Source organism: Lygodium microphyllum, chromosome 5, assembly GCF_053477565.2.
Source record: "Lygodium microphyllum isolate KBCC chromosome 5, Lygodium_microphyllum_v1.1.10, whole genome shotgun sequence".
Lineage (NCBI taxonomy): Eukaryota > Viridiplantae > Streptophyta > Polypodiopsida > Schizaeales > Lygodiaceae > Lygodium > Lygodium microphyllum.
In genome coordinates this window covers 106,519,647-106,546,400 of record NC_141139.1, presented here as the reverse complement: position 1 = coordinate 106,546,400, position 26,754 = coordinate 106,519,647, and the positions used below count along the sequence as shown (strand labels likewise).

Genomic DNA, 26,754 nt, shown 5'->3' with positions numbered 1-26,754 from the left:
AACTAGTGTAGAAGATCAAAATGAATATTACCGCATGCTCACAGAAACAGAACATAATTTCCATTGGAGCAGGATTGTGATCAGAAAATGGCATCCATTCAACTGCACAATCCAAAAACAGATTTTCTGTAGAAGCATTCCAAATGTGAAAGTTACCTAACAAACTGTTTAATGGATTAGTGATGGCACCTCCAAAAGTGAAAGGGAATCTAAAAATATGCATTATGTAACATAAGCATACCCAAACTTCTACTATATACAATATAAGGGTGTATCTTTCCATGTATCAATAAGAATATGAAACCTCTGGCAAAGCTAGAAATTGTACCCGTTCCTACAATTAACAAATTACCATGCTGATTAACAAGGGAATCAGAACTTTACATACCATTGCCACCAAGCTTAGCAGGGTCATAAGTTCTTTCTGCACATCTGAAACCCAAAAACAACATTAAACCACAGCATGAGTGTACAAGAGCAATGCATAAAGCATAGGAATGAAAACATTTCACAAAATTCTGCATTCCTGCTTGTTTACACGACTTTCAAACTTAAACATTGAAGGTGAACAGCATCAAAATGTAGCTCAAAACGTAAACCAGAGGCTGATTTATTTGGAAGGCCAATCCTGACCATAAGATCAAACAGATTCTGATGACTAACCCTCAGTCCAAGCAGAATTCCTCAGATTAAGACCAATATCGGTCTCTGCTTCGAGCCTATACAATCATTTGTTTTATAAATTCATTTATATGGGCAAGGCAATTAGCGGATTCAAGTAAGGATAAAAGGATATTTTGGACACAGTATTAACCAACTTTGTATGCTAAAACTGGTTGTAAACTTCAACAAGTGATAAAACTCTTTACAAGTAAAGACCAAAGCATATTTATATTCATAATTGGGAAGTTTACAAGGTAAAGGTGAATGCCTGTCAATCACTGCATGATCCTGAACCAAACTAGCTCATCTTCAGGCTTTTGATCATAGCAGCTATTTTCATCCTGCACTTCTCCGCATCCAGCAGTTGCCCTATTTTGACACTACCTATAACCATCTGCACTTCGGGCTAAATTGCATTGCCAATGCCCACCATCTGCAGAATCCTACCACAAAGCCATGTCCCAACACATGTTTTGCCAATTCCTCCTTCACAAGAATGACCTCATTGGCATTGGTGGCAATTTTTCTAACACAAAGGACCTTCAAAAGGGCCTTGAGGATAGATTGCTTCATGAAGGCATCAACAGTGAGGCCAGCATGGGCAATCATATCTCAGCAATGCAAATAAGAAAAAAAAAGAGAATCTAATAAGCACAATCCTCCTCTAGTTGGCCCAACAATAACATTTCAACATAGCAAATAACTGACATTCTCGTTTTTCTCATTCTGTCTACTTGTCATGGGATCTCTAGCTAATGACTTTCAAAGTCCATATAGCTTGAGCATATGTCACATAAAAAAGTGGAGCCTAATAGTCCCCTTCATTGGAAGGTCTATCAAATTATAGTTCAAACAAACTGTACATTGTATAACAACAGCATCAATATCCTTTCAAAGAAACACACATTTGAGTTGAGGACCATTGCTGGATGTACCCAGCCCCTTTTGAACAAATGCTTTATTGAGATTATTTTTCATATGGAATGTAATTGACACCCAAGCTCTAGTGTAATCAAGCTAGAAAATACTCAAGCTCAAGCGAAATTGAGCTAAAATAACACTTAGCTAGATTGAGCTAGAACTCAGTCTCAGCTTATACTTGACTAAATAATACACCAATAATTTGGAAATCAATATCCAAACTCAATTGAGCCAGAAGTCAAATTCCAACCTTGGGCATCAAAGTTCAACTAGTAAAAACAGCAGGCTAAGGTTGATTGAGCAAGATCAATTAATGTGATGATTTAGTTTAGAATATGATATGATGACATGATTCCCACACTGACTGCAATTGATTCCTTGTTTGTTCATTAGACAAGTGGAGTTTTCAATATCCTTCAACCCTCCATAAGAACTCAACCCCCAAGGCTTTCAAGATCTTTCTGTCACTAAATTGATTGCTTATTACGCATTCTCTATTTAATAAATTTATGTCAATAAATTAATGACTCACTTTTCTTTAAGTGTTGATGATGATCTAGCATGGCCATGAGACCATTTAGAGACCAGTATTCCTAGTGCATCACTTAATGGGGTGCTAATGTGGATCTTACATGTTCTATAAGGTGGGACCGCCGGGAATCCATCTTAGTGTTTGGAGCCCCAAGAGAGACACCAAGGAAAAGGGATTTCTACAGCAAGAAAATCTATCTTGTAACATCAAAAATTCTCTCTTTCATCTTTTATATGATCACAACAAAGAAAACAACACCGGAAACAAGAAATCTTCACACAATTTCATAGAATCCAATCTCCTCTAGAAGCCAACCAATAATAGTCGGCAAGATACCTTGCTAGCAACTAGCATAGTTGAAATCTTGCTCATCTGGATCTCCTCCCTAATCCTATATTGTTGAAATTAGCCTTCCTTCTCAGATAGTTTGGTAAATAACTTGATTCATCCCTAATAACAGCAAGCATAAAATACAAGAATCTAGAAATATGCACTTTAACACTTAAACTTGGACAATGGACACCTTGTTGGTCCAAAAAATTAATGCCCCTCGTGGTATTTCTTTAACTTGTATTCATAAAGATTGAAGTACATTGAGATCCAGTCTCATCTCCTTCAATCTTCCATACATCTCATAGTCCATAGCAACCAACAAGCCTTCAAACAAATTTGCCCCTTGGTTTGCTTGGGGATTAAACTTCAATTTGCTCCTTGGAAGACAAATTCTGCCCAAACTTAATGTTGATTGGCTAGCCTCTTGAAATTATTTGAAATCCCCAAATTTTAGCTATTGAATTTCAAGTAGTAGACCATGGAATCTTAGCTCTCTTCCCAAGGTGGCTGGTGAGCCCTAATTTATGCTGTAAATTAGAGTTTAGCAATAGAAATTCTTCCATTATACCCACACGGAACTGAATTTAGATGAGATCTCTTAAGAAAAGCTGTAAATTAGTTGAGAGAATAGAAAGGAAGTTGGAGAAAGAAATTACAAAGTTTCATTGCCAAAATTGGCTGAAATTTAATGCTTCCCTGCTGTGAATGGGTGATTACTGCAGCCCACCATCAAAAGGAGCCCCATGTCCAATTGCCTACCCTTGTGGATCCCAAGGTTGCTATCACTTGCTTGTAGACAGCCTATAAGATTTGTCTGTGACAGCCTCCAATGGCGTCCTGATCAGCTAGGGGCAGCTCTTTGACAGCCTCCAATGGCCTCCTAATCAACTAGGAGCAGATCTATAACAACCTCAAATGGCTAGGCTGATCATCAAAGCAACAGCTCTCTCTTCTCCTCTGCTAAGCTCTACAATGTTGGAATACGGTTCCACCGGTCTCTAACAGCCCTTGCCCCTCTTGCATGGGAACTTTTTGCCAAGTAACAGCCTTCTAATTGCATTTTTCAGTAATTTTCATCCCAATTATATTAATCTTCAGAATATTGCTTCTAAAATTAATTTAATTATTAACTCTTGCTCAAAAAAATAATTTCCCACCCAACAATTAAATTGGCTAGGCCAATTCATCATCCAAGTAATCATGGGCATTTAATAGCCCTTGAACTAGCATTAATTAATTAATTAATGCCTAGCTCCTAATGTCACCACTAACATTAATAGCTAATAAAATGATCTACGCCAAAATCCGTCACCACGTACCACTTGACTACTATAACTTATTACAACTTTTGCCTTTGATACCCACTAACATCTCAAGGTCCTTGGCTCGACATTGTGACTTAATGGTCTTGCACAACAGATACACCTCACATTTGCACATTTCATTGACAACTAAATCAAATGCTAAGCAAAGCATCAAAAATTCACATCCCCATAGGAATTGTATTCACATCTCCAAACCCACTCTCTAAGGTACCATTATAGTCTTTAAAGAGGCCTCCTCTAATATACCCAATACCTCCAACCATTCATTATGCACATTATTGAACATGAGTCTAAGTATCATCTATTATCACAATGACCAACAAACATATCCTCTCGGAACAGCACTTGATAAAATTTGACCAATCCAAAGCCTTTCTCACTAGTCTTCTATTTTCGTGCATTAAGGAGGTAAAGACTCTCTCTCCATGGTGGCGACTACTACAAGAATGTCTCCTTTAGTAAAAAGACAAATCCATGCCTAAAGAGTGTATGTAACTATCCTTTACATCTAAGATACTTCCTCTATTATGGTCCCAATAATGATCTTGGTCCCCCAAATAGCTTGAAGTCTATCTCTGAGTATCAAGTTTATAAATCTAAAAAGAAGCGATCCAACTAGAGAACCTCACAAGAGAGTCATGCTCTCTAACTAATCGTGTGACACATCTCACTTATCAATTGTGACAGGTGAAGATCGAAGCTCTCAGCTAAGAGTACACAGTTGACAATAGAGAATGAGAGAGAGTGAAGACATAGCATGACTCCCAATGCAATTACCAGGAGTGTAATGAAAGTACAAAGTACAACCCTTAAACCTTATAGTTGTTAATATGCATTCACACCCGAAAGGTGTAAAACATGATAAGTGACCAAACTGTGTAACATAAGCATATACAATAGAAGATAATGTAACTCGGGGAAACCACCTCTCATAAGGAGAGTAAAAAGTATCCCAGTGTCCTACAGCGGATCACCGATACTCCTCTGTGAGTGTGAGTCAAACCCAACAAACCCCCTAGAGTGAAAAGTGATCGGCATACAAGGATCATCCACCAAAAGAGATTAAATTTAAAGCATTGTGAAATGCTTTAAATTTGTCGCGAGGAAGAGCTTTGGTGAAGATGTCTGCCACATTGCTAGTGGTAGGATAGTAGACAAGGCCGATATCTCCTGCACGTAGCCTCTCTCTAAGAAAGTGATAGTGGCCTGAATGATTTTATACTACTCATTCCATGACCTATCCTAAAATTCAGGTTGCTCTTGACCTTCAAGAAGACCTTCAAAATTCTTTCCTAACTTGGTTTTGAACTGCATTTGGAATTGCTTGATTTTCCACAACTTCATTCCCTGGATTTATAAGAGGTGGATCTCTATGTGTTTCATGTGTACATGAAACATTGGGTTCTGTGCCACTACAATAGCACTCCGACTATCAGTAAACAAAGGAATAGGCTCCGTGACAAATACATCAAGATCAGCCAACAAATGTCTCAACCATACACATTCAACTGTGGTAGTGAAAGCTACCTTGTATTCAGCTTCACAAGATAATGTGGCAATAGTGGATTTTTTCTTGCTAAGCCAAGAGATGCAAAATGAGCCAAGAAAGAGACAGTTTCCACTCGTAGAGTGAAGTGAATCAAAAACACCAGTCCAATCTAAATCACTGTAAGCATGTAGTTGCAGTGTTTCCCCCTTGGCATAAAGCAGTCCCAGAGTCCTAGTACCCTACAAGTAACAAAAAACATGCTTCACAACATACCAATGTGTTGCGAGCCTCCAATACCTTGGGCATGTGTTCTCTGTGATGCGCTATTTGTGTTGGGGTAAGGTCCTCATCCAAATAGATCTTCTCACCCTTGAGGACTCTCCTCTTGGAGAGCAAGGCCTTTTTTTTCTCTATGTCCCCAAAGCGAAGAATTAGAGCCTTGTACTCAGAGTACTCTTTCCCCACTCTCCAAGCACTAACAATAGGTACGTCTCAAGCCCCAATTTTGTCAACAAGTGTCTTAGCATCTTCCTGTGGGCTACTCTTCTCCTCCCATCCTACTACCCGTACGTGTAAAACCCTAGCCCGTCTCCTAGCCTCTTCTTCCAAGGTAGCATTCATTACTTCAGTCTTGTTCACGCATGTTCCCTTATTCTTTTTTACTACCTCAATCCATGGGCTGGCTTCTTCTATTTGCTTCTATGTTGTCTTTGCTACTTCTGCCCATGAGTGAACCTCCCTTTCACATGCCTTCAAAGCCTCTTTCTCTTTTTGTAGTTCTTCTTGCACATTTATTTCTTTTTTCTTAAATGTATTCAATTCTTTCCCCAGTTCTAAGATTTCAGATTTGTAAACATCTACCACTTTCAACATTTCAGTTTTCAGCGTATGCATTTCAGACAGCATTTGTGCATGTAAGTCATTCTTAATCTTTATCTGCATGTCTTGCATTTTTGCCCTCTGATTTACTATCAGTTCGGCTTTGACCTGCTCTCGTATTTCTTTCTCCAATTCTTGTCTCATACTTCGTAGTTCAGAGCAAATCATGAGATGAATTTCTTCAAATTTCTTTTCATTCATGGTGCGTGAGGTCTTTCCATGCTTGTCAGATGCTGGGGAGACGCCCTACGGCCATACGTCTTGTACCGTGTGTTCTTAGAAGGGGTGTTGAACATTTCTTCCATGGACGGTTGTGTTAGTTCTTGATCAGATTCGTCTCCCAAATATTCATTTTCCACGGTTTGATGCTTGCATTTGTCTACATTATCCATCTCTTGCACACTGTGTGCAAAGCCACTCAGCTTGTACTTTGTATTGTCAAAATTAGAGAAATTTCTGTGATTCCTACAAATTTCCAAGGTTTCCCTAAACCCTCACTAAATTTTTGCAAGCCCAATAATCTTTTACAAGCCCAAATGCCTTCACACTATTTATAGTCACTTGCAAAGCAGCTCCTTCGGGTCAACACTCACACCAGTCCCACCAGACTACTATCACTGCAGTTGCTCCCACCAGACTGCCACCTCTTGTAGGACGGACATGACAATCACGTTAGCTCTTGTCACTCGCGCCAGTCACGTCAGCATCCCCGTCAGTATTTCGTCAGTATTTCATCAGTGATCACGATAGCTCAAGCGATCCCGTCACAACATCCCCGTCAGCGATCATAGTGTCACACTAGAGTCACGCCAGGCCCATCACATCACTCCAAGCCCGTCCCGTCACGCACACTAGTGTCACGCCAAAGTGACACCCCTCACGACACGCACGCCAAAGTGACGCCGGTTACGTCACACTAGTGTCTAAAGATAAACAATACAATAAAAGAGAGAAACATTCGCACATGCATGGAGATCTAGACCCTTCTCACCTAGACACACAGCTAGTGACTTGGATCAGAGCCTATAGGAGATTAGTTCCTTCTTCAGGGAGGAGGCCACAAGGAGGAGACTGAGCCTTCTAGAGAAAAGAGATACGAGGGCATCATTGGTTGCCTTACAGAGGGAGGAGGAGAGATGGCGAAGATGCAGATGGATAGTTGAGAGGATGCATGTTGTCAGGGCAGAGATTGACTCCATGAAGGAAGCTAGATTGGAGTACATATTTCATGCGAGAGACTCTTTTTGGACTCGGTCTGGCAAAAGGGTTAATAGGGAGTTTTTCCACACCACACGGCCCAAACACTCTAGACAAGGTGTCCGAAGAATCAGGAGAGCTAATGGATCCATTGCACAAGGCCTCTGGAGGCGAAACAAGTGGCCACATAGTACTTCACATCCCTGCTAGGATCTACCAATAGACCCCCTGGATATGTGAGAAAGAAAGAAAGAAAAAAAGTTATATTAACGCCTACGAAAGGCCAAGGTAGCCTATGAGACCAAAACGTTACATACAAAATGTCTGGGAAACTTTCCAAGTCCCAAAATGTCTGACAGAGAGAGAGAGAGAGAGTTTGGCAGAGCACGCACAGGGTGGTTACAAACAGGATGAGCAAACATCTTATGGCCCATTTTATAGAGGAGTTGGAGGAGGCACTTCGGGCACTACCCTCAGGCAAGTGCCCAAGGGTAGACCGACTAGATAAGTCCTCCTTTGTGAGCTACTAGGATCTTATCGAATCAAGCCTTCACTCAGCCTTTCAAGAGATTATGGCATTCGGGACTATGCCAAAGAGACTTTCTGAGGGGCTAATTCATCTTATCCCCAAAGGAAGTGGAGATAGATTGGAGATCACACAATGGAGACCGATCACCTTGCTTGGAACTACCTATAAGATCCTCGCAAAGGCGATTAGTCTCAAGCTAGCACCATTGATGTCAGATATTATACATCCCACTCAGACAGGGTTCGTCCAAGAGTGCAGCATCTTGGACAACATTTTCACCTTTTGGGAGACCACAGCTTTGGCTATATCCAAGAGGCAAGACCTTATTGTGCTCCTTCTTGACTTTGAGAAGGCATATGATCGCGTGGATTGGGAGTTCTTGGAGGGCACAATGCCGAGGATGGGCTTTCCAAAACAGTGGGTAGAGAGGGTAGTGGCTCTCTATTCTTCAGCACATAGCCAGGTCATGACTGGAGAGGCAAGAGGAGATAAGACAGGGATGTCCACTAGCTCCTTTCTTGTTTTTATTTGTAGCAGAGGCCATGAGTTCCATCTTGAGAGACAGATCTACAGGTATCAGAGGCATCAGGATACCCATCCTTGAATTTGAGGAGCTTCTTGATGTGAAGCTTGCTGATGATACAACAGTTTACTTGGATGGGAATGAGGGCAACTTTAGAGCCTTTGTAACAACCATGGAGACATTTTGCAAAGCATCAGGAGCACTAATTAATTGGCACAAATCCTATGGATTTTGGGCATGCGACACTGGACAGCTAGAGTGGCAACCACATGACGATTTCACGTGGGTTCCCCGCGGGACCGCTGTGAGATATCTCGGATGCCATGTGGAGATTGACATTACCTCAGAGCAGCAGCTGGCACCCCTCATTTTGAGCATCAAACATAAGCTTTTATATTGGAGCTCGGCAAGACTCTCATTGGCAAGAAGAGTAGTGGTTGCCAACCAAGTTCTTATGTCGACCATGTGGTACATCACTTCTTGTTGGGCATTCTCTAGGTCGTGCATCGGCCAAGTGAAATGCCTCATCAAGAACTTCATTTGGTCAAGAGGAGATGGGATTCAAACTAGAGAGAAGGTGGCTTGGGATGTCATCATACAACCTAGATCCAGAGGAGGTTTGGGGATCGTAGACCCAAATAGCCAAATCAAAGCCTTATTGGTCAAGCTCATTGTTAGGGGTCTGCTTCCAGGTGAGGAGCCCTAGAAGAAACTTTTGATGGGGAGGCTACAGGACTTGAGACCTACACATGGAGGACCGATGGCAGCCCGACATTCACTAGATATTTCAGGAGATTAGCATTAGAGATTTAGGAAGGAACTTCGAGGTCAGATTTGCAACTACCATTATTAGAGTATGGAGATCTATATCTCCAGGGCTCCACCAACTCCCCCTGACTACTATTGAAGAGAAGAGGAAACAACCTCTTCTTTTTAATCATTATTTGAGATCAGATTCAAGACACACCATTGGGCAGCAGACACACTTATCATGGGGGAGATTCTCTTTACGAATCGCTACATCAGTGGGGGAGTGGTTTGCATTTCAGGAGTTACCACACAAGACTCAAAGGCAGAGACTACATGGCCTTAGGGAAGCTAGGGCTATGATTGAGGTCGTGATGGAGGGAGTTCCACCAAATTGGCAAACTGACACAACTTCCTCTCACACTTATATTGATCTCTTCATTAAAGGGGATATCCTTCTAGTAGTCATTGCATCTAGCGGAGACAGGACATTCACTTTCACAATCGGGGAGGATGGCCGCCTCCAGCGAGAGGATCTTGACCTTATAGCCCTCGGTGGCTGCTCCAAGCAGAGAATTAGAGTAGTAGCACACTTTGAAAGAAAATGGCACATAGACCCAAACCCAACCACTTGTCTTATAGATGGATGGAGATATTGGGCATACCAAAGGAGGCCTCTACAGAGACTTCAATGGGATCCGGGAGAGTGGGCGTGGAGGGATCTCTTCCTTGATAGGCCATGTGACATCCCCTTTTTTGGCTACACTACTAGATTGGGAGAGAGAATACAGACGAGCAAGATTAGAGCACGTAATGTAGTCACCCCTCATTGGCATAGAGAGGGAATCTCTGATGAGTTTTTATATGACTTTTTGAGACAACTGCATGACAGCTTCAGGCCCAGGAAGATATCTCTCTTTCTATGGCTTCTAGCCCATAGGAGTTTAGCAGTTGGCACCTGGCTTGGATATGGCAGGGACCCAATGGCATATGTGCGATGTGGTGAGCCAGAGGAGAGTCCATGGTGGTGACATGGGGGGCTATAGCTTGGGTCATGGACAGAGGTCCAGCATGCGGCTATGAGGACACTCAAGAGAGCACTTAGGATAGTAGTCCATGGTACAACAGAGTCCATGGTGGCGACATGGGGGGCTATAGCTTGGTTCATAGACAGAGGTCCAGCATGTGGCTATGAGGACACTCAGGGGAGCATTTCTTTTCTCATCATTGGACAGCATCTGAGCAAGATTCCTACCCCGGACTACTCACAGATATAGTGGACTAAGAGACATTGTCACAGATGGGAGCTGATTTCCATTATTATAGCTTGGTACATATGGATTGCGAGATGTAGCCAGGTCATTGATCTTCAAGATATACCCCCTAGGAAGTCTTTATCGACGATTTGGACAAAGATAGTCCACATTCTCCATGGGAGATGGAAGAGGATGCAAGGCAGCTCTGAGAGGATGAGGAAGAAAAGAGAGGCTTTCCTGCAGATTTAGGATTTAGACACCTTCTTTCATACTACCCCTCAGATGGTCTGGCACTTTAGCCCACCAGATTGGTTGTTCACACAACCATTGTATCTTTGATGTACTTAGTTACTATTCACAGAGTTCCTTGTATGTTGTATTTACCTCAAGGGGTTTTTCTCGGAGGTGTTATTAATAGAATTCTCTTTTGTTGGAAAAAAAAATAGTAGTCACAATCTACAACAAAAGATACGGACTTTGTAGCAGTAGAAGGTGCATTAGAAACCAACATCCCTAACTCCCTTCTCCTTGGCAATGTGTTTCTTACATTCCATGATGTAGTGACTTGGCTTCTTACAATAATGGCACTTTCCCTTCTTGGCTTGCATGCCCCCTCGTTTCTTGTGGCTTTGTGAAGTACCTCAACTTCCAAAACTCTATGGAGCGTTTCTAGACAGGCTGCCCTTGCCCTTTTGTCTCACCACAAAAGCCTGTTCAAAGGCTATAATATCCACCCCACTATTCTTTCTTGCTTGCTCTTCTTCTAGGAGCAAACTAACCAACTGAAGAAAGGTAAGTGGCTGCAGAGAAATTCTCATGGTAAGATTTAAGGCCGTGTGAAAGGCCAAATAAGAGGGCGGCAAGGAATTCATAGTAGTAGAGATCATCTATGCATCAGAATAATACTCACCTACATTCATTAACTACTCACACAAGTCCTGAATTTTGTTAAGAATATCTTGCATGGCATCATCTTCATCCATCTTCATATTCTCAAGCTCTTTTTTCAAGAAAGAGATGCGTGTCTCATTTTTTCCAGCAAACATTTGCTTGAGTGTGAGCCATGCTTCTCATGAAAAAGCTGCACACCATATATGCAGGATTATAGACCATTGAATTACCAATGCAATCAGTGACAATGCTTGAGCATCCTGTGTGTCCCAAGCCTTTTATGCTACTGATCTTTGGGGAGGTGGCTGACCTAGAGCGGGCCTTTGAGCATGTCCTCCTATGGGAGGTGTTGCAAGAGCCACAACTCGAGGATGGACTTCCTCACCACTAACATAATCCCAAAGATTTTTTGCAGTCAGCACATTCTTCATCATGAAAGAACCACAGAGAATAATTATTGCCGTCCAGTCTATCCTCCTTAGATACATATGTGAATACATCATTCTGTCCTTGATTGGACATGGTAAATGTCACTATTTCAAAGAACACCAACGCAAGAGCCAAAGCTGGAACAACCTGGAAATCTGAAATTTCCAGAAATTACAGCATGCACCACCCTGTAATTATCAAATCTGTGTCACACTTGATCAAGACTGTCCAATGTACACACTATCCAATGCACAAACAGTGCTCAGCAACACAACCAATGCAAAAACCCCCAAAATTTTTCTGTCCAAAATGCACAATTTCAGTCTATTTTAGACTGAACCTGTAGTACATGTGCCAATGTTTGCTCAATACCCAAAAGCCCCAAATTTTCTAGCCCGCTTTCCAAGAAATTTCTGCTATAAGTGTGTCCAAGACACATCCAGGAGTAGAAATCAATTGCTCAGGCAAAAGCCCTTTGAGGAGCTGGAAGAGCCGCTGGTGCAGCAAAGCTAAAGTAGCGTTGGCGTCTGCAAGGCGGGGACTAGACCAAGGCGGAGTTGATAGGTGCTAGCGTAGTGGGCTGGCACTGGTGGCTAACAGACTAGGACGCAGGGGAGCTGACATTACTAGAAATTCAAAGAAGATCTAGCTGAACAGAAAAAGATTTAAGAAAGGCTTTCATAACTAGATGCAAAAATATGACACCTCAACATTATGCCAAGACTGGATAGAATACACATGGCACAACTATTTTTTAAATGAAAATACGGCTACACACGTAGCAGACGCCTAGCAAACTTACATACACGTCATTGTGGCTGTTTATTATCTCTCATTCTCACCTCCTCTCATAGGCCACAAATGGAGACAGGCAGATGGATAGATACTCCAGTAGAGAATAGGACTTGCCAGCTTTGTGGCCGAGAGCCTAAGATAGAGAAGCACTACATATGCAAATGCACAATATACATATGAGGATGGTACCACTGCCTCTACTATGATAATTTTGGACCTCTTAGTTATTTTATAGAGTACGAGGACCAAAGATGCCTAGGTATTTTCCTCCTGGAGCTCCAAAGGTGTTGCACAGCACTACTGCGAGACAAGAGACCAGCTCACCCAAAAGGACCCACACAAAGACAAGCGAAACCTTTTTCACAAATCAGACCCTATTGACACTGCTAGCCTAGCACAGATGGAGCCACTCTGCTAAACAGCTTTCATTTCATGCAGTGGAGTCATATTGGATAGAGCCATTTCACTTCATTGAGCACGATGACTGTCTACCAGGACCATATCTGAGGAGGCCGCATCACAGCCGGATCAAAGCCATTATCACAAGGCGCTAAAGATTCACCACCAAGCATATAAGTGGAGTACTTAGGAACCGCACCATAGCTAAGATCATGTGCAAATCTTGAGAGCAGCTACATTCTAGAGTCTCCACTACATTTTTTGTAAATAATTCTGTCCGATTAGATTTTCCTTTTCTTTCTACCAATGGGACAACACTAGACATTGTTCTACTCTAGCATAGTCCCATCATACAGTTATTCCCAGCATTGTTCCATAGGCCACTTACTTATTTTAATGTTATCTTCCCCTTACTAATGAGATGACATTAGACATGAATGTAGTCTCAATTTTGTCTCATCGGCCACATTGGCCTTATGTAGACATTAATATATCTTTCTTTTCTTTCTTTCTTTCTGTCTATAGCCTGCTTCTCTTCAAAGAGGCAAACAGGCTTACCTCTGTTATAAGTGAATCGGCACAACTCTAACGAGAAGACTCCCTGTTTGCTGCAGCAGGCTTTAACCCTACTCTTTGGAGTTTTCTACCTCTTTCAACAAGCTGAACTTATCCTGAAGGCTGCTAGTGACTTTGTGAGAGAATACAAGCTGAAGGTTATTGTGCTCTAAGTTTTTCTTTGGAGCCAATCTTCAAGATCAATTTCAGGTTATGCAGTTGCTGTCCACTGTTTATTGAACATTTGATCTCATAGCCCAATCCATTTACTCAAGTGCCTTGCATGCAAACACTCCCTATTTTAACTAATCATTTTATTTAGTGAAATTGGATCTCCCTTATCACTTGTCTACAGTGGTATCAATTGCACCAGTTTATGATTTGTTCTCTTCTGAAGACAAGTGCATAAATCTTCTAATGAGCAAAAATAATTTGTGTTTATTTCTATCTCCACATCACACTTCCAACATTCCTGGCACCCTAATCATAAAACCCACATGGATCTAAAACACACATTCGAAAGATTCATGCTACAAAATATCCAAGAAAATTTTGTCACAAACTGAAAAGGGAAAGACAATAATCAGTGAATGCAGTTGATAGAGGTATCTGAAGCTATAAAACAAAGCCAAAGCAGCAAAGTAATCAGCACAATGGGTCTTTGTGAACTACAATTTCAATGTTTGATATGATCCACGTGCAAATCTTACAAGTTGAAAACCTTGAAATGATTATCATGAAAAGTGGTTAGAAAGTCGTAGACTTCAGACATAGCATTTCGGTAAATGCCTTCGGCACCTTCTGAAGGAAATCCCATTGCGATAATTCGAGGTGTTATATCTGTGACAATTTCTGAGTGTAAGATTGTGTACAACAAAGTTTGTTCCTTTTCAAAAATGCAAATCTCATTGTTTTCTTATTTAAGGAATGGAATGAAGCGATTGTGTAAGTCAACCATAAATATTTTAAAAAGCATTCAAGTATCCAACATTTTCCACTAACAGTAAAAAACATTGGCAAGACGCCTAAAATGGCACCATATGCTTTGATGATTCATGCAAGTTAAGTTTCCAGAAATCATCATTATACTAACACAAAAGCATGTGTCACCCCAATAAAACAAGACAAAATTTCATGGGCATAGATGGGACAATGTTTCCTCTTACCTTAGACATAACGCTTACACCACATCCAACCCTATAGAAATCCCACATATGATGATTCCACTAATAAACATATAGCCAAAATTGTCAAGAGTTCATATTTAACTTGAAAAGAAGCACACTTTTTCTGCTGCTTTACGCACAACAGTTACCCCAAGTCTTAGCTACCAATTTGCATCTCATTGCATAGTGCACGAAGCGTCAACTTAGGCTAGTTACACACCAAATGATGGACACCTGCTTTGAAAGTTTTAACCAATTAAAGTACTTATTAAGGGGTTGGGCATCTACAGACCTTTACACATTGGGGAGGACATGACCCATTGTTTACCTATCAAACAAGTGAACTCCCCGCCTAGTTTTGGATGGGGAGTCTCCCAGCCCACTTTGTAAAGTGACAAACAAGGGTGCACTTTTTGCATTTGCAGCCAATCGAAAAAACTGTGTTTATTATTTTCCACTTTTTTGTAAACGGTGTTCTTTTGGTGTGTACAAGTATTGTGCCCATGTCCATGCCTAGTTTCAAAAAGTATGTACCCACAATTTGGTGGGCATCCGGCCTCCATGTGTAACCAGCCTTAGCCAAAGTGCCCTTTTTTTCCTTTTCTTCTTTTCACGCAAGCTATCTAACCATATATCCTCCCACAAGCTGCCCCTCCTCTTACACATTTTCTTCTTGTTCTTCCTCCTCTTCTTATCCACCTCTCTTCTTCATCCTCTTCTTTTTCTTCCTCTTTTTCTACCTTCTCTACTCTACCTTTTTTCCTCATCTCCATCTTCATCTATATCTACATCTGCTTCTTACTCCTCAGCACCCTATTACAGCATCGTATGCTTAACAAATAAAGTATTCACTTATTTCCATGATGAAATAAAATAAGGAAATTGAAAGAAAACATCTTGTAAGTTAGGATAAAATAATCAAAAACAACTACAGCCATGGACACATAAAGAGTTGGAGACAAATTAAGGCACAAAGTTGAGCAACAAGCTCTCTCCCTCCCACTCAATCTAAGTCCCTTCAGCAAGCTTTGAGCTCAGTTGCAATCAACCTCAGAGTGAGAAAAAGAACTAGTCACTCTTTAGAAATCATGCAAAGATGTATAGATGCCACATGCTTACATGCATGTATACACTATGCAACAAACCAATTACCCTTTACCATTTGATAAGTAGAAAAGAAGGAAAAATCAGCCCCTCTTTGTGGCAGATGAGAATTATTTTAGTGTGGCTTCCTTCACTATATCTAAGGGAGCAAGAAGCCAAAAAACAATTGCTACGAAACAAACCAAGTGATTCTTTACATTTTGAAAAGTCGTAATAAGGACAACACATTTCTTCATAGCCAATGAACAGTACCTCAGCTTGGCTTCCCTCATGACCCCAATGGTAGCCTATATTCCAATTTGTCATCTCTTGGTTGTAACCTCCATTAGAGTTTGTTTTCCAGCATCTCTTTTTTAGTATGCTGGCGGCTATGTTTATACCAGCAAATGAGGGCAACCAGCTGTTGATTTACAATCAGCATTTTCTCCATTATTTTAATGTTGATTTCAGGTCAGGCAGCACTTTTGACATGCTCACACAGCATTTGGCCAGTTTTCAGCTTTTATGGCTATTTATAGCCCTACCTTCAGTGGGCTGGTCATCATTCTTTTGCAAATTCAGCAAATTCCGACATTTGGTGGCTCTCCTCTGTCATCCAATGATCCCTTTCCTCATCAGCCTGATCCGGAACCCTCACTAGCACTTTGGGCTGCATCAAGGGACTGATCAGTCCTCATTGTACTCAACATTCTGACTCTATGTTCATGTTCTTCTTCCATTGCACACTCTCACATGGTATCATCACCAAAAGAGAGGACTCCGAGGTTCTAGCTAAAGAAGACCACGCTCTACTTACTGTTTGGAACAGATTTATCGTGAAGAACACAGATTTTCTACACTCTTTGGGCTTTACAAAGTCTATGTGGCATCTACAGTCAAAATATGTGATGATATAGAGAAAGAGAAGGGTTTGCAGAGAGAAACACTATGTGTACAGCAAACACTAAGAGAGAAGACAAACTCAAAAACACAAGAGAACAAGATGATGAAGCACTGAATCATGCTATGTGAAGAAAAGCTAATACAACATAGCCGAAGCCCAGAAGATAACTGCATTGTCCTGTTTGAATCAAGTGATAGTACCTGTGGGAATCTACACAATGAAGGGAGCAAAACACAATCCTTCGGGCAGTGGGCTATCGAAGTAATCATTGGAAGGTGAAGGATAGCTATCAAGGGAGCATAGCACAGTCCTCTAATGCTGTCAGGGAGGAAGAAGATGATCACCAATTGTTGAGGGAGCAAAGTGTAGTCCTCTAAAGCCAAGAGTGGACCAAGGTTGCAAACGCAAATGCCAAAGGCCGCAAGGTAGCAATACGCCATGCAAGAACTGACGTCAAATGCCTAGGTACTGACGCCAAATGCTGGGGGCCGCAAACACAAGGTAGAGGGGCTGCCAAACTGATGCCATGTGGAAGAAGAGTGACGCCAAGGCAGCAAATGCTGACGCCACGCAAGAGGGGATGATGCCAAACAACGGGGAAGCCTCCAAACTAAAAAACGCAGGTGAAGATGAAGCCTAAAGAAGAAGGGTGCTAATACCAAGCAAAGAGATGATGACACCAAGTGGAAGAAATGCTATGAAAATAGGGCGCTTGAAGCAAAGGGAAGTCATAGCACGAGAGTGTCAACCTCTAAAAGGGAGGGTGGGAGAAAGAGGAAGAGAAAAGTTATCACATACCTTCCAAATACAACTCAAAGTTGTTTACCTTGCTCTTCAATGTGTATTCCTAAACCATAGAAACTATCACAATCATGATATAACAATACAAGGGCATGGAATCCTCGATGGTAATCAATTATGTGAGTAATTAATTGAAATATAATTAGGACAATACCTACTATCCACCACGCAAAGGTCATTCAAAAATATCAAATGAACCTTTAAAGGGCATACTCACCAAGATGGGCAACACAAAAAAGAATTTAAAGGCCATGCACAAGATCTAGATTTACCAAATGTTTTTTAGATGCAGAGGTTGGCTTTAGACTTACAATAGCATCGATCCATTACCTGGTTAATGCATCTCTATCTCACAGTGATGCCTTGAAAATCAAGGGGGAAATCAGTAGATAATGCGAAACCCACAACCTGTTTTTGCCTTCTCTAAGGAGTAGGATCTTTAGCTCTCTAAGCTCTTGTGCTGATGCAATGAAAATCAAGGGGGTGTTGGGGGTAAAGGCACCTCTGCCTAGCCGCTCGTGTATTACTACACTAACAGTACCCACGCCTGCACACTACAGGCAGCGGGCGCCCATCACTGTCACTTTATTCTTTAATCTTTTAGGGACATTTTAATAAAGGGAAGACCAGTCACACATTGTGAGTGTTGGAGTTCCCACATTGTGTATCTCTCTCTCTTGCTCTTGCTCCTTCCACCATAGCTCTTGCTTCCACTCGTGTTTTCACTTCAAGGCTCACCTCCCTTCAACTGGTATCAAAGCCTTCTTCTTCGCAAGCTCGAGCTTGGTCTAGCATACTCTCAGCTTCCATTCGAATACCTACAACAATCATCTCTTTGTTGGCAGCCATAGCCACTCCATTCGAGCTTCCTATCGGTTGCATTCTTCTGAGGCACTCTTTGAGCCTTCTCGAGCAAGTTGGAGCAGCCCCCCCATAGCCCTCACCACCCTGCTGGTGCAGCATCACATTGTGTGAAACAGGCCCTTTTTTTAGCAACAGCTCACATTTTTCATCTCCTACAGCATATCTTCTTCATTGGGCAGCTATACAAGCATGTACACACTTGGTTTAGATGCTTGCCATTGATCCTTCCACTCTTGGCATTCGATTTGAGTACTAAGCTTCAATTTTGGACTATTACAACAGTCCACAGACTATCATTAAATAGGGCAGCACTTATCTTTTTAAGTCTACATTCGTTGCGATTGGTTGGATGATGCCCAGTTGATGCTTATATATTTGAGAATGCTATGTCATTGCTTGGAGTTGATTTTGGACTGATTTAACCACTTCATTTACTTTGTTTTGGCTGAGATTTGTTGGCTGGAAATACAGGGCAGCACTCTATTTTATGCTTCTATGGTCAGCTTTGTTGGTCTTATGATGTCCGGTAATGCTAGGGTAGTGTTTACATGTATGGGAATGCTATGCCCATGTTATAGGTTGGATTTGGAGCTGACTTTGTTACTGAAATAGCTTGGTTTGACAGTGTGTTCACTGCTGTATATAGCAGGGCTGAACCTCTTTTAACAGGGATTTTATTTGCCTATTGCTTCTCACTATGATTTGGGTGTTCTATATGCATTGTTGATGTGTACCATTGATGCTACTACATTGGTATATCATATGTCCATGATTTGAGGTGGCTTTGAGCTTGATTTAAGGACTGATTTACTTAGTTTTGACAGTGAATTTATTGCTGTGATAACCAGGGCTGAAGCCTATTTGGTCAGTGTATGCTCTACCTATTGGTCATGGGTGCTTCTTGGGTAACTTATATGACTATACAGATGTATACGGAGGTTGGCACATGTCTTGTATTGCTCCGGAATGCCTTTTTAGCTTTGATCGAGCTCCATCTTGGTTGGCATTTGATTGACATTGGTCTACAATGGCATGCTTTGTGACAGTCATTATGCCTATGGTCTATGCTTGACCCTTCGGTACATGCTTTGACGCATATATAAGAAATGCATGCTCCTTACATTGTTTGTGTTTGATTGCCACTTGGAGCTTCAGTTGGGCATTCATTTGCATACTTCGGAGCTCTTGGATTCTTATTTGGGTTATCAGAGATTTGACATTGACTATTACATGATGTACTGGATATTATAGGTGATGCTTGACCGATCCCTTGCTCTGGATGCTTCGTCAATATACGGTCTTGGCTCCATGATGCCTTATGTATTCACATGCTATCTTTGAGCTTGGTTACTCGATTGACATAGATCTTTCTGCCAGTGGGAGCTTCATGCTATCTTTGGATATTGCAGAGCTTGGGGTTTATGCAGTTGAGCTTCTTGAGTAGATGAGACTAGGATCTCTTACATGTCTATGCTCTTGATAGATACTTGTCTGCATTGGATGCTTTTGGGCTGATTTGATCCGTCTTCTCTTTGAGTATACACCGACCTTTGTCAGGTCCTATCAATTAGGCATACACCTAGCTTGGCTTACTGTCTGAGTTCTTTATGCCAAGGCTTATATCCTCCTACTGACATCGATTGCTCTAACACATTTGGGTGTTTGGCTCATGGTTCTTGGCTGCTACAGCGTTTGTTCCATGCCCGCTTCATGCAGGTTTTAACCAAGTTGTCATACTTGACTTTGGATCACTATTAGCTCATTGTTTGCTCTCTTTTCTCTCATTGTTGTGATTTATTACAGCAAGTTGTTTTATGTGGACTGTGAAGTATTTACTAAGCTTAATCATGTCATTTTGATGTACTTTTGGTACTATTTGGTGGACAGCTGATCATTTTAGCAGTTTCTCTCATTTTTAGCTTGTTTTGGCAGTGGTTTTGGCCTTTTATTGCTAGTTACAGCAGGCTGTTTTCTGCATAGTTTCCTCTATTTGACTCATTATGGCTAGTCATCTCAAAGATACGGCTTTTTTTAACATTGCCAAGTTGAATGGCACCAACTGTGGCTACTAGAAGTCTCAAGTATGGCAAGTTTTGGTGCAGAAATTGCAAATTAAGCCACTAAGAAACAAAGGTATTAAACCCGAGAACATGGATGATGATGACTAGGCTGATTTAGATGCACTATCTAAGTCCACTATCATTTTATCACTCTTTGAAGAGGTCCACAATAATGTTGTTGAAGATGAAGATCAGAGTGCATGGAATCTATGGGAAAAGATTCAGGAACTTTATGCAAAGCAGAGCTTTGCTTCGCAAACATATTAGCTTAAATAGTTTATGGATCTCCGCATGAAGGAGGGGATCCCATTGTCTGCTCACTTTAGCCAGTTTCATTCTATCATGAAGAATCTGCTTCAACAAGGTATTGAATTTCACGATAATCTGCATTATTTGTTTTTGCTTGGCACTTTACCTGAGTCTTGGGATGTATTTCGCACTGCGATCTGTACCAACAAACTTGATGGGTTGAAATTGAAAGATGTAGAGAGTGCGATCCATTAGAGGTGGCAAAACTGGCAAGAAAGATAATTATTGTCATGCGAAGGACTCTCAGAAGTCTCGGTCTAAGTCACGTGGACGTTAAGTCTGATCTTACATGCCATTATTGTGGGAAAGCAGGACACATACGGCTGCAGTGCCATAAGATGTGCGATGACAAGCACAAAGAAAAGGGGAAAGAAAAAGTGCGGAAGAAATCCAATGATCGTAGCATTATACCTGCAAAGTCCAGCGTAAAGATTGAGGAGATAAATGTCATGCAGCCTGAGAAATCTAATGGTGACTACATCTTAGCAGCCTCTTCATGTGATACCTCTCACCTAACCGAGGCTCAGTCCATGCATGCACAGTGTTGGCTCTTGGATTCGGGTCCGTCTTTTCATGTGACCCCCTACCGTGAGTGGTTTTATACCTATCGCAGTGTATCTGGTACTGTGTGCTTAGGTGATGATCGGTCTCTTGCTATTGTTTGGATATTGGTAATGTCACTCTACAAATTCCCTCTAGTAGCACTTTTGTTCTGCATAATGTACATCATGTACCTGCACCGACTAAAAGCCTTATGTCTATTGAGCAGCTTGATGATGCACGTTATCATATATGCTTTGGTGATTCTGCATGGAAGATAACTCGTGGCAAGCCTGTTTTTGCAAGATGTGCCAAGTCTAGCAACCTCTACCCCTTGGTTGTATCTAGTACTATTGACCATGTTTTGTCAGCGGGTTCTATCCCAAGTGTATCTCTCTGGCATGCTCGTCTCGGACATATATCACTTAAGGGAATGAAAATGCTTAGTGCTTTGTAGTATCTTGTCTTTTGACTACTCGCATTTTGAGTCATGTAATCATTGTTTATATGGCAAGCAGACTAGAAATTCACATAAAAAGTCTGATATTCCACATATGGATAAGCCTTTGGTTCTTGTGCATTTAAATGTATGTGGACCCATGACGTGTCAGTCATTAGGGGGTACGAAATACTTTGTCACATTTATTGATAATTATTCACGTAAGGTTTGGGCTTATCTCATAAAGTAGAAATCTGATGTCTTGGCAGTCTTTCAACGTCGGCTTACTTTAGCAGAGAACCAGTTTAGGCATAGGCTGAAATACCTAAGGACCGATAATAAGGGTTCTCACATACCTTTGAGCAATTTTGTGATGAGTGGGGTATTAAAAGTCAGTTGACCGCCCCTTACACCCCTCCCCAAAATGGTATGGCTGAGCGTATGAGTAGGACTATCCAAGAGAGGGTCCACCGTATGCTTGGCCAAGCAGGCTTACCACAACATTTTTGGGTTGAGGCAGTCTCTACTGCCGTACATCTCACTAACAAGTCACCTTGTAGTGGTATTGACTTCTAGGTTGCAGAGAAGGTATGGACAGAAAAGCCTCCCTCATATGCTCATTTGCATGTCTTTGGATGTAAGGCCTTCTACCATATGCCCAAGGACAAACGCAATAAGTTGGACCCTAAAAGTGTGAAATGCATTTTCCTTGGCTATAAAGATACAGATGAGATGGGATATCATCCTTGGGATCACAGGCGTGGAAAGCAATCCGCAGTCATGATGTTGTGTTCCATGAGGACAAATTGTATATGCAGCCTGAGAAAGTTATTGAGATACGCAGGGTTACCTTTTAGGAGGAGCCCCTGCTCCTGCACAGCCAGCTAGACAGCCTACACCAGCAAACGATCTTTATGGCCAGGATGTTAGACAAGATATTGGACAGGCAGCATAGCCTGCATTGAGGCGTTCTACTAGAGATAGACAACCTCCTAACCGTTATGAGCCCTCCATAACTTATGTCTTGGTTACAGATGTAGAAGTCTCTCACCTATGATAAGGCTATGCACAAGGGTGATAATCACTCTTGGGAGAGGGCTACGTAATCTGAGATTGACTCATTGCATAAGAATCATACGTGTGGGATTTAGTTTCCTTGCCTAGTGGCAAGAGGGCTTTGCCTCGCAAGTGGATGTACAAGTTGAAAAGTACCCCTAAACACCCCAGGCCGGCATACAAGGCTAGATTGGTAGCAAAGGGTTGTAAGCAGAAGCATGGTATTGACTTTGCTGAGGTCTTCTCTCCTGTGGTTAAGATGACCACCCTACGCTTAGTCTTGGCATTGCCTGCACATCTTGACTTGGACTTATATCAGTTGGATATCAAGACGGATTTTTTACATGGGGACTTGCATGATGATATACATGGAGCAACCTAAGGGCTTTGCAAAGCCTAGCAAGGAACACCTAGTGTGCAGATTAAAGAAGAGTCTTTATGGCTTGAAACAAGCACCTAGAGAATGGTACCACAAATTTGATGCATTTATGCAGTCACACGGCTACAGCCGTAGTGCTATGAATCCGTACTTGTACATGAAGAAATCCCATGATGGTTCATTACTAATTTTGGTACTCTATATGGATGACATGCTTTAAAAAGGGAAAGCTCATAATGAGCTAGATGCTCTTAAGGCTCAGCTCAAAAAGAGCTTTGAAATGAAAGATCTGGGCCAGGCCTCTCATATACTTGGTATGCGCATTACACATGACAAGTCTCAGAGACTACTCTATCCGTCACAGGAGTATATCCATAAAGTCCTTGAGCACTTCCGTATGTAAGATGTGAAGCCTATTAGTTGCCCATTGTCTTCTCATGTGAAGGTATCACACGCCGATTATCCACGGACAGATGAGCAGAGGGTCGAGATGGTCAAGATTTTCTATGCATCCATAGTGGACAATCTTATGTATGCCATGATAGCCATCTGTCCAGATATTGCATTTACAGTTGGTGTTATGGCACATTATATGGCTACACCTAGCAAGAGGCACTGGAATGCCGTGAAGGGTATCATGAGGTACCTGAAGGGCACTGCTGATATGTGCATATATTATGGCAGCCAAGATACAGGAGTCGTGGAATACACTGACTCTAACTATGCAAGACATGCAGATAGTAGAAAGTTCACTTTTGGCTATATGTTCACTTTTTTTGGAGGTGTTGTTTCATGGATGTCCAAGGTGCAGAAATGCGCGACCCTTTCTACTACAGAGGCCGAGTATATTACAGCCACTCAGGCTTGCAAGGAGGCCATTTGGTTGGGTCGTTTGGTTGCTAACATTGGTATTGCAGATGCTATCCCTACACTGCATTCGGATTCTATGAGTGCTATCCAATTAGCCAAGAATCCGGTTTTCCATGCAAAAACGAAACACATTGAGGTAAGGTATCACTTCATTCGTGAGGTCATTAAGGACAAGTCTGTTGACCTTCTCAAGATCTCAAATGACCAGATTCCTACAGACTTACTCATGAAAAGCCTCTCTACAGAGCGCTTTGCCTTCCTTAAAAAGTTGATGGGCGTTGGATGAGATGGCATCTTTCCTCATCCTATTGTATCTATATATATGTTGTATTGTCTTTTCTTTTTTTTCTTTTCACTCCTCACTGAGGCAGATTTGCCTTTAAGTGGAAGGTAGTTGGGGATAAAGACACCTCTACCTAGCCGCTCGTGTATTACTACACTGACAGTACCTGCACTTGCATACTGAGGCAACGGGTGCCCATTACTGTCATTGCATTCTTTATTATTTCAGTAACATTTGAATAAAGGGAAGGCCGGTCATACATTGTGACTGTTGGAGTTCCCACATTGTGTGTCTCTCTCTCTTGCTCTTGCTCTTGCTCCTTCCACCATAGCTCTTGCTCCCACTCACGCTTCCACTTCAGGACTCACCTCCCTTCAGGGGGAAATCAATATTAGATGATGCTGAACCCACAACCTATTTTTGCCTTCTCTAAGTAACATGATCTTTAGCTCTTTAAGCTCCTACGCTCTGATACCATATCAAAATATGCGACGATGTAGAGAGACAGAAGGGTTTATAGGGAGAAACACAATGTGTACAGCACATGATACCAAGCAAAGGGATGATGGCGCCAGGTGGAAGATGCTCCAAACGCAAGGCCTGATGCTATGGGAATTGGGTGCCTAAAGCAAAGGGAGAAGATGGTGGAAGATAGACACGAACCACAAATCACGAACCGCAATATCCACTAGAAGGGGTGTGAGGGCAGTGGAAGGGCTAGAGAGAGAAGGGAAGGGTTTCTGATGACGGAAGAAGAGTCACAAAGAGTGTGGATAGTGGTGTGTAAATGAGTGGAGAGACGGCCTATTTATAGGCCTCAACTGTCTAGAGTGGCACACCACAAAGTGCGCACTCACTAAAAAAGTGCCTAGAATGAGAGCAGCATCCCTTTTTGGGGTTGTCAGTGTAAAACCCTAACTAAGGTGGGCACACGAAAGAAGTGGTCTCTCAACATCTACAACAATAGAAAGTATCCAAAGTTTCTTTTCTATGGTTATTCAATGGGCAAAGGTGTTTTGTTGATTAGGAGAAGAGAGATTCATTCTACACACATGGACAAAGATAGAATCTTACATACTCGTAAAGAAAAAGGATTGGACTCTAGAGTTGAGCCAATCCCAAAGTGCTACTTGGTTCATTGTAGAACCAATATTGGGATCCTTTATTGAACACAAAATTGGGCTGGTAACAAATGCCCGTAAATCAAAGGTATCAAGTATGCATTCCACTTTGCAAGACCAAAGAGAGTAATTTAAGCCATCAAGGGAGCCTTCTTCAGAAAAGAAGGAAGAATGGGCACCTGTACTAATGGTGCTAGGACAACCACATGGGAACCTCCAATAGGAGCCCTCTTACAGATAGAGAAAGAAACAGTGCGCGGGGCAGGGGGGTCGGAAGGGCGCCACTCCAATCTACTCAATCTATCACAGTGACAATCCCAAAATGATCATGGCTCTAACCTTTGTTGTTTGCATCAGTCTTCGGAAGAGTCTAACTGGCGAGACCACCTATCTAAAGAATATTGGATGGACTCCTCATCCAAGCCATCAAACGCATCAAATAGGTACTCCATAACTCTTCAAAGAAATCTACAACAAACACACAAAAACTACCATGTTTCGGTATCACGCTGCTTGAATAGAGGAGAAATCAGCTACACCTTGTAAAAGGAAGTTGGGTCCCCCCTTAGAGCATTAGAGGATGATAGTCTCCCACGCCACCTTAACACAGGAATCCCTAGACACATTTGATCCTGCCCATAAAAAGTTGCACACCAAGCAGTGTAGCTAAACCACACATTACAAAGAAAACAACCAACACAAAGGAATGTACCCAGGAGTCACCAAAAGAACCTCATTAACCACTACGGCTTTGCCCACCAAGGAGAGGTAGACCATGCTTCAATAGGTTAAATTCTATCAGGTGGAATCAAGTACTAGGATGAATTGCTCAGCTGACGTAATATCAAGTCACACCTAGAAACCAAGATATCCGACTCCTACTCACCCATCTAAAACCCCAAGTGGATTTTCCACTCTATGCTAGAATCTAGGTTGCTAGAAAACCGACCTCAAAAGCAGTTGAGGTATGAAAAAAGAGCTCTGACCTCCTATCCTCTAGACTCACAAGGGTTTTCCATGCCTGTAGCTGCTATGTGTGGAGGATAGGATCACCGGGAGACTTCTATAGCAACCTCCCAATGACTACTGGATCCCTCCGAAGGGCCCTCTCCTTGCAACACTATTAATGGGTTTGAAGAGCTACATCCTGACAAATCCTGCTTGAGCTTGGAGGGCTACATCTTGACAAATCACGTTTGACTCTCCCAAGGCCTCTGATACCTCCTCTGCAATCCATCCTGACAAATCCTGCTTGAGCCTAGAGGGCTACATCTTGACAAATCATGTTTGACTCTCCCAAGGCCTCTGATACCTCCTCTGCAATCCATCCATCCTATGCAAACTCGCAGGTCCATAGTATTCACAGATATGTCAGCTTATGCGTGACTCTATGCATGCCAGACTGGGCTGGGCACA

The 26,754-nt window shown here is 41.9% G+C and overlaps 1 protein-coding gene across 8 annotated transcripts in view; it reads right to left on the bottom strand.

The window, feature by feature from the left end:
* LOC148036253 (uncharacterized) overlaps positions 1–26,754 on the bottom strand; it is a 162,882-nt gene that overhangs the window by 112,840 nt on the left and 23,288 nt on the right. For 2 of the 8 annotated variants that reach the window (XM_087678269.1, XM_087678271.1), the window contains exons 2-4: positions 14,174–14,303; positions 389–432; positions 32–126 (exon numbers count right to left, since the gene is read on the bottom strand). In XM_087678269.1, coding sequence (XP_087534395.1) covers positions 32–126; positions 389–432; positions 14,174–14,303 — 269 coding nt within the window. The remainder of the gene's footprint in view (positions 1–31; positions 127–388; positions 433–14,173; positions 14,304–26,754) is intronic. The other 6 variants (XM_087678270.1, XM_087678272.1, XM_087678274.1 and 3 more) reach the window with 4 other exon arrangements.